The sequence below is a fragment of the Varroa jacobsoni genome, unplaced genomic scaffold (genome assembly GCF_002532875.2).
Source record: "Varroa jacobsoni isolate VJ856 unplaced genomic scaffold, vjacob_1.0 scaffold_1250, whole genome shotgun sequence".
Classification (NCBI taxonomy): Eukaryota; Metazoa; Arthropoda; class Arachnida; order Mesostigmata; family Varroidae; genus Varroa; species Varroa jacobsoni.
Genome location: NW_019214152.1, coordinates 22,674 through 31,880, shown reverse-complemented (window position 1 = coordinate 31,880; position 9,207 = coordinate 22,674). Strand labels below are relative to the sequence as shown.

The window sequence follows — 9,207 nt, the reverse complement described above, 5'->3', positions numbered from 1 at the left end:
ATTTACTGTTGAACTTGTTAACATTTGAATAATTTCCCTATTAGAAAGTGTCGAAGAAAGACTATAATTTGTGACATCGTTGCATGACGTGTGAGGTGGACGGCGAGGCCCGCAACTGGAACTCTTGTGGTTTTTCCGGTGTGAGATCGAACGTTGTTATGCAATAGGGATCGTTACCTGTGTGCACTGATCCTGCTTGCTTAATGGAGTATTTTCATCATCATCATCATCATCATCTCTAATTGTTGACGATTCACTTAAATCGTAATCGATAAATCACGACCCACGGAGCGACACTGTACGACGGCTGCATTAGGCTGCCAAATGAGCGCCATCTGTTTTTTGCAGCACTATATTTCCTATTCAATTACAGTTACTTACTAATATGATCGTCTCCGATTATCGTAGAAGATGCATCTTCCATCTCCAGTTTGGAATTCAGGGCAACAACGGGTCACTCCGGTAACATGAAAGCAACAAGATGCAAGCATTTAAACGTTTCTGCCCTTGATGCTTACTAAAATCTTTTTTACCCTAGTCATTGAACCGAGGTAAAAAGGCATGACATTTTTACATAAAATTTAACCTTAGTGCCATAAATACCATCGTCGCGCTACCTATCTTGGCAAAGGGTCTTCTATGAGACTCACGTTCAGGTTGAAAACGTTCTGTTTTAAACAAGGGCTGATGCTGTTTTTAAAAGTAGGAACTTCCTTCAAATAAAGAAATAATAGAACGAACTATCACGTCGTTTTAGTCTTTAGAATCAACCTAGGTACGTAAAGTACTTGCAGTTTTCTATTTTTCATGGTTCGCATGCTAAAAGCCTTGGAGACGATATCCAAGCAAAAGATCCTCAAAGATTCCCGAAGAGTTCAGGTCTATCTCAAATACAAAGAACAGTGTCAGAAATGTTGCATTGTTATAAAATAGCGTTTCAAAATAAAGGATTATTGTTTGCCATATTTTATACTGAATATTATAGCTTCTTGCATGTCCACCTAATGATTTTTCCGAAAAACACATTTTCAATAGGCGTGGACCTACTATATTCTGCTAATATTCGCAGTGAAAAATTCAAAGAAAGCCATACTATTTCATCGATTAGCCGCTAGTGGATTATCGGTCCGTTTCCCCTTCATAAATCACATCCGAAACTTGTCCTTGATAAAGTGCGAAAATTGCTTTTATAAACTGTTCAGAGTCAGTGTGGGCACGTGTTTTCACAGTTTTCTAGCGCTCTATAATAATCATGGTCAGCATTAAGTACTCTCGAACAGCTCTACACTTTTACTAAACTTCTTCCAAAATACCTACAACGCATTTCACTAGAAGTGATAATCTGAAGATAAATTTTATACGAGAAACTATCACGAAAACCTACTTATTTAAGTTGTTATAATGCAGAATGACAAGCAACTTTTTTGGGTTTTGACCTGACAACATGACCTGACGTCTTGCTCTTGTAGGGCTTTACGACAAAATTGACGACCATTGCAATGAGCATCCTATTTAGAATATCATCCTGAGTAAACTTTGGGGAACAAGGTGGTTCTGAGTGGGGAACAAGGTTGTATGGGCAACTTTACGTCTTTCGTCAATTAAACACAAAAACAAACTTACAGGAACGCGAAAAGCGCACCGCACGTTTAGAAAGCCCCACTTCTTCAGTGTCTAGCGATACAATCTAGAAATTTTGTAACGATTTTTTAATGAAGACTTCAGTGGATGAGTATGTCTTACCATGGTATGAGACGCATACACCAGAGGAACAGCTAACGAAAGTGTATATACGTTTTCGTTAACTGTTCGTCTGGTGTATATTCGTTGAGAAAAGCATAAAAATATCCATCAATAAACAAAATACATATAATTATTAAACCCGAACAACCAAACAAACTGATGGAAATCGATTCGTAAAACAATTCCCACCGACGCGAGTAGTATAACGAAAGGAGGGCATACTCGAAGCGCTGGACAAATACAACACGTGCAAGAATTCATTTTGCAGCTTCTTCGCTTGTATGGGTAAACTTAAATAATATCTTCTAAAGAAACTTGTATAAATCTACCGATGAGAAAACGAACAATGAATAAACAGGCGATGTTGGTCACCGACGTGTCAGGGACTGTAAAAGTTAACGAAGTGTAAAAACTAATTAGGAAATTCCCATACGCAAGTGCTTTTTCTATACCAAAATAAAACAATGAAAATTTTGATGATCTATTTCCCATTTGAATAGTTGATATAACATATTTGAGACGCGCGACCCTTTCAGGAAGTTAATCGGAAGCAATTAACATTGGGCACGCATCCAAATGGATGACCTGTTCGAAATGGGTTGGGTCAAAACGCACTGACTCAAGCTGAATGACAAGTGCGACACCTTGAGGAAGAACAGGCAGTTCGAAATGGAGAACTGAGCGGTCTTCATTTACGGTTCAGCTGCTAAAGCTGTAAACATATGGAAGCGTAATTTTTATAGATGGCCAAAATCGACCTGTAACACGTATTTATTAACAGATAGAGCATACCGATCTTTTAAGCAAGATAAAAGCAAATAAAGGAGGCAAATAAATAATAATAACACTATGACAATTTAGTATTATTATGGTCTACCGGTAAGTGAAATTGCGACCATGGTAAAGATGACATAAAGGTAATTTATTCAATTACAATCCATTTTGAAATTAATAACCTTAGGATCTCTCTGTACATGGAAAGGAGGTCTACGGACCCACAAAGGGTATTCTCAGCGAATCTCGTTTTCTTCGGGATTTATGCAAATACAAAGTACACGTATTAAAGACTCTAGATTTGATTGCTTTGTCTTTTTGTTGACGTGCACGTAGTCCTGTACATCTTATCGATTATCAGACAACAGCATGTTCTGCTTCACGCAAATCTTGCAAGAGTTGGCAGTACTAGTCAATCTTAAAGCTAGTTAATCTTTAACGTCAACGTTCCAAGGTTCATTGTAGTTCTGTGTAGGGACAAAGTGACATATGTCCACACGAATGTATTCCCAACTCACTAGTGTACATCTCACACAAAAACTTACTTAAAGATGTACTTCCTTGAGGAGAGTATACTTACAAACTGATGCAGTTTTGCTACCTGTTGTGCAAACCAGATGTTGCTATGTGGACATAAAAAAAAAAAAAAAAAAAAGCAGCAGACTTTGATGGGTTACTAATATCCAACAAATCCAGTGATTTATCGCAGCAATGGACATTATTAACAGGTAAGGTATGACGAATTTGTTGGTGGAGAAGGTTAGCAGAAAACATTTTCATGAGACATTCATTAATAGCAGTCACCGTGTATAGTTTTTTTTTTCATTTAGTGTCGTTACATATATTTGGGTTATGAGCATGATATGAGGCTATAAAGCAACTGCTTGTGATAAGATAGAAATAGAAATATATTCCAGTGTGCGATCATTTGAGACAAATTGAATTTTAGAACTATTTTGAACATGCCTTTAAGTTGGCGCCACTTGCATAAAACCACGGCCAGTCTTCCGTTTAAATGAATTTAAATTTTGGCAGACTGCATGAATTTAGCATTCTCGTTACCAGAGGAAAACTATTTCCTTTTAAAACAAGGCAACATATTTGTTACGCCAGAAAACAGGTTGGTTAAAAATCAGTTACTATTACTATAACTGAAGACTTCTTTTGTTCAAAACCGATTCTTTATGTCCTTGATTTTTTATGTACCTGAGCTGTTTGCAAAATTCGAAAAGCATATCCATTAAACGAACCGAAATAGCTATATAAGGCTCATATTTAAGAGATTTAAAGAATCATCAAAAAATTTTTGATGCACCTGAATCTTTCAATAACGGCGGATTTGGTAACAGAATATTCATTGCTAATTTGATAGTCCAGATGAACGGTTAGTCTCCTCAAAATGTTTTGCACTTTTGTCCTCTCGGGCCTTTTTGTCTGCTGTTAGCGAAAACTTTTAATACTGTCGAAATTTTTATCTGTTACCTATCTGATCGACACTTTACGTCGACTAATTGGTAATTGATAGTGCTCGACGCACGGCTACCATTAAAAAGTTATTCGCGGATTGAATAAGGAATACTTTGAAAATTACTAGTTAACGTTTGATGTCCCAAATTACAGCTCTGAATGGTGGTTATATTGAATAAACGTGACCGTGATCAGGAACTACACTTTGAGCGCATACAAAAGAAATTCGTTGAAGTATCTTTTTTTTTTGTTCAGATACAGCCTTAGAAACAACTCGCACGAGAAGGCCCTGATTTATACGGAGTACCTTTTATATAATGTTAAAACGGGCTAATTAACGAACATTCATTTACATTTACATCTGCGTTTTAGTGTCTGATAAAGAGTGAACGAATTGATCCGTCGACTCATGCCTGACAGATATTAATTTCGGGCGAAATTGTTTGAACATCGAGCCTTAAATTCACTTTAACCTAGCGTTAATCGTTCTGTCAAAGGAGGTCAAATAAACACATAATAGAGACTGTTTGCTGGCTGAATCAACGAAACTTCTGCGCTTAAATTGACGAGTCGCGAAAAGAATTACCGTCATTGATGAATTAACAGTGCGACTAGTAGATTCAGCCAAGCAAACCATGATTAAGAAGTGTAAATATGTTCGTTTGTGCACGTACTTTAGAAAACATCAACAAAAGAAATGGACACAGCTTTGAACTACCCGAGGCAGAGCAAAGCTATAATTACGAGAAGGTTCATTTTTTAATTGTAACTTACGAAAGCATTTGATATAAGGAAATATTCTCAATTTATTTCATATATTATAAGTAAAATTTATAACGTAAAGCATTTATCTAATACCTTTTAAAATGATTGAGATCGTCACGAGATATTTTGGGTTACAACGTCTTGGTTATCATAATAGTTTCCATTAACTCTAGTTGAGCTCAAAGAAATATTGCACCGAAATGAAGTAGGTAACGGAAAAACCGTTGTGTTAGCTATAGCTTAAAAAGCTAAAAAAAAAAAATAATAATAATAAAAAAAAAAAAAAACATTAAAAAATGTGTTTTTTAATAGCTTACAATATCTTCCTACACTTAGTGAGCTTGTTCAGAACAGGAATAGAATGCGTAAATGAAATAAATACAATTATTACCTACTTATTATTGTTAGCGAGATTATTTCGTGGACGTTAAGATAATTTCTTGTAAAACTGAGGCAGATCTAACATCCGATATAGAACGAGGGAGCCTCAAATGAGGCGGCTGTAGCCTTCCTTCACGCTAAGAATGCATCCATTCGCGATTGGCAAACTTGGCAAACCAAAACAAAGGTGCGCGATGAGTTGTGATGATAAACTCCAAGTCTTCCTCATAGTCGCTTTCAAGGCGATCGATGATCCCTGAAGAGAACGTATAATGACTGAAAAGAAAAACCAGAGTGATCACTGTTAGTGCAGTGCGTCGTGTATATCTTACTATTATTGTTCGATTGTCATCAGAAAATGAAACTTTGTTTTATTTGTTGCTTCAACAATGTAGTTGATATTGTATAGCCGTGTTCCGTAACTAAACCAAAAACATTCTTATCAATGACGTATCCTATCTATTCTACTTTAAGTTCTATCTGATTAATGTTCAAGTCCTAAAATATTTCTGAAAGAGTTTGCCGTATTATTTGGAACAGTACTATCGGCTGGATTCGACAGCATTTCTATAAGAGGCTTCTAGAGGTATTAAAGGTGTCAGGTCACTTTTATTATTCATTCAAAAGGTACCTATATCGTAGCTAAGATCTTATCATGTTATTGTTTATTACTATTACGGATTCTAACAGATTTTTTTGCCGAATTCTATTGTAAGCCCTTTGTTGCCAGTTCATGAAATAGCGTAAAACCATAATGTAGCCTGACCCTCGACAGTGTACAGCCATTTCTTAAATACTTGCGAAATAGCTGTACATACATGCGTCTTGAAAATTCGTAGAGCAACAGTATTATCCCTGATCATTTCTACGAAAATATTAATAATATTATGTTCGCCTTTGCAAAAGGATCATCCAGTTCCGTAAAGCCTCGTTGCCTGCAGCACTTCTGGAAAAATTCTCAGTTGACAGGTGTGGAAATTTTTCGAAATTAGCGGTGTCTTCGACCATAATTAACGGCATCACTTATTAGTTCCTTTAAAACGTATCACTATGGGTGCATTGACTAGAAAAACGGATAGGTATTCTAATATATAAACTAAAGAAATTGGACAATCGTACAGTAAGTTGACTTAGTACATTCACCTGATCATATCTATATACTTGTATCTGTGTGCGCAAATCACAATTGCTTTATGGAAAAGCTTACGCGGAGCACCGGTCTGTAAATCTTTCATGATAAACAAGTTTAAATGATAGGAACCGCTCAGAAGAGCTTGTTTAGAAGACTGCTGTAGCAGTGAGTCTAAAGCACTTCTTGTAATAGCTACCAGAATGTTGAACTATATAAGCTTTCATTTAATTCCAGGTGATAATGTAGCATGTATTCAATAGAGAAACAATATTTTTCCTCGGCGAAGAAAATGGTTCTATGTCAATTTTTATCATTGATACTTAAATAATAATGCATACTCTGTTATTAATATTTATCGCTATATAATATATATATATATATATATATATATATATATATATATATATACATACATACATATACCTGTTATATAATTAGCAGCAATTTTCCAAATTGTTTGTTTCTTTTAGTCTTAGGCGATAATAAAGAACCAAGTATATTTATTTAGAATCGAAATTGTGCGGCTCTAGCATGGTTAGCTGAGATGTGGTCCCTGAATGTAGAGCATGAGCACCGGCTGGTTGAAGTTTGTTTTGCGTGCACAACTTTAATTGATGAAGAGAGAGTAGTTATTACGGAACTGAAGAAATAATTTTCTCGTAGATTTGAATAAACCAATGCTACTTCTAGTTTCGATGTTTTTGTTGCAATTTCAGATGATGCCGGAACACGAGCGTCATTTAACGTTTTTTCTTACGGTAACATTTGCCTTCGTCGGCTTCCTCATCAAGGGTTTCATGTACTACCAAACCCTACAGGAAGCTGAAAAGGGTAGTGGAATGCCCATCGTTGTCGTCGCCATTCTATCTGAGAGGTGAGCCCCCAAAATATAGTGTCTCTTAACCACTATTGGTCTAGGTAATAGCTGAATTGTCTTCCATCGGAAGGCTTCAACCTATTTCGTCTTTTTTTTTTTTTGTTACTATTAGTACTTATATTGTTTTTATGTAAAAATGAAATTGGTTTTATCTCATTGCAGATCACATTTGGAACGACGAAAGGCAATACGCGAGACATGGCTAGCCGATAAGGGCAACGTAAAGGCATACTTTATCTTGGCCAGTAAATCATGTAACATTCATCCACGAGACCGTTTGAATGATCTTTCATGTGAGTTCTTCTATCCCAATATTACGGCTGGCTGTTTGCACATGGTAGAACACACGGCGTGTGCCAGCGGAGCGGAGGGCCCGACTCGAATTGCGATTGGCTTTAGTTTTCGACTCCGATACCCAGTCACGTTGACAAAACTTGGAGCGCTTATCCACCTTCAAAATGTAAGGGTGCACTTAATTGATGCCGTCACTAAGCAAGTCTTATCCGAAGCGGTGGTCAGTGATCAAGATGAAGAGATCGGCGGATACCGTTACAGTGCCATCGATCCGATAAAATTCTCAAAGAACTTTGAGGGTATTCTCATGGTTACCGGTAACATTAGCACGAGTTGCGGTGCTTCGACGTTTCAGCAATCGGATTCGATCGAATTTCAGAGAGTTTACTACGATCATGTTGATGAGCACAGCCTTCCTTGGAGACTCGATATGACGACTCTATCAGCTGTAAGCGCTGAAATAGCTCTTGAAGGGGATCCTGAACTTTCTACCCTTAATGTCCTTCAACGCCGAAGACATTGGCTCAAGTATATCGATTTGCTCGATCAGATGATTATTAGTGAAATGAATAAATACAAAGACATTGTCACTGTTGATGTCGTTGAAACTTATCGCAATCTGCCACGTAAAATGAGTGAGACATTCGCCCACTTCAGTAAGCAGTCGTTAACTTTTTTAGTGAAAGCGGATGACGACGTCGTTTTAGACTTGCCTCGCCTCAAGCATATTCTTACGACATCGCTGATCACAAATCGCGTAGTCTGGGCTAAGACTCGGCGCGCATTTCCGATTTCGTTATATGGAAAATGGGCGGAGAACGTTGCCTTTCCTTCGCAAGTTTATCCGGACTTTCCGTGTGGTGCGACATACGTACTCTCCAAAGATCTAGTGCAATTTATTGCCAAGAATAAGGGCTCTTTGCACCATTTTCAAGGCGAAGATGTGTCCGTCGGAACATGGCTTCTGGGCTTAGCACCGCAATATCTCGGTGAAGGGCTATTCTCGTGCGGCATTCAAGACTGTGGTGGAAATGTCCTTAATAGGGCTGAAGTAGATAGTCCGGAGGAAACACGACGAATTTGGAATGTCTATATGCAGAATAAGACCCTTTGTGATCTGTGAGTGGTACGTTTTTGATACACATCTAGTCATCCTCAATTGTCTTGTATATTAGTGGCATACTTTTAGTTTCTTTTGTACAAATAAAATTGTTGTGTTTTTGAAAAATCGTTGTTGTGGCTAACCGATATATGTGTGTGTACGACAGTCATTTACAAAGCAAGCATATGTTCTGGCGTCGCATGTAAATCAACGTATCCCAACTGAGGTAAAATTAGCGCTTTCTATAATCTGAGATGACCACAAAAGAAAAATGGCTCTAATTTAAATAAGCTCGAGGGTCCCGTTGGCATTCAACTATGTGGCAATTATTTGGGTATCGATCCGATAGTGAAAAGTTGTTCTTTGAAACAAATAACTTTAAAATGTAGATAAAAAAAAACAAAAAAAAAAAGAGTAACCTCGCATGCCATATAATGAATGATATTTGGAAAATCTGAACAAATCGTGTGCTTTGGATGTTCTACAGCATCTGAACCCTCGTCCCGTTTTGAGTAAGCAAAAAGTAAAAATCGATTTTCTAGTAAAATCAATATTTGGATAACTTGGAACCTACATTTACGAACAAACTCTGCATTTCGAAGCTTATTTGACTGACCTCTATGCTCTTTGAATTCTTAAGGTCGGCAAAATTTTGCCATTAAGTCAAGTTGT

General features: G+C 37.1%; 1 protein-coding gene across 7 annotated transcripts; it reads left to right on the top strand.

The window, feature by feature from the left end:
- Positions 1 to 2,968: 2,968 nt before the first annotated feature.
- LOC111268042 (UDP-GalNAc:beta-1,3-N-acetylgalactosaminyltransferase 2) lies at positions 2,969 to 8,661 on the top strand. 7 transcript variants are annotated; one of them, XM_022846731.1, is made up of 4 exons: positions 5,324 to 5,433; positions 6,037 to 6,099; positions 6,979 to 7,136; positions 7,302 to 8,661. In XM_022846731.1, exons 3-4 carry the CDS (start codon positions 6,979 to 6,981, stop codon positions 8,554 to 8,556), a joined length of 1,413 nt encoding a protein of 470 aa, XP_022702466.1. In that variant the 5' UTR covers positions 5,324 to 5,433; positions 6,037 to 6,099; the 3' UTR covers positions 8,557 to 8,661. The 7 variants fall into 7 exon arrangements, with proteins under 7 accessions (XP_022702471.1, XP_022702466.1, XP_022702468.1 ...); XM_022846733.1 differs by having other exon boundaries at positions 5,324 to 5,442; XM_022846735.2 differs by lacking the exon at positions 5,324 to 5,433 and adding an exon at positions 5,458 to 5,716.
- Positions 8,662 to 9,207: the final 546 nt, after the last annotated feature.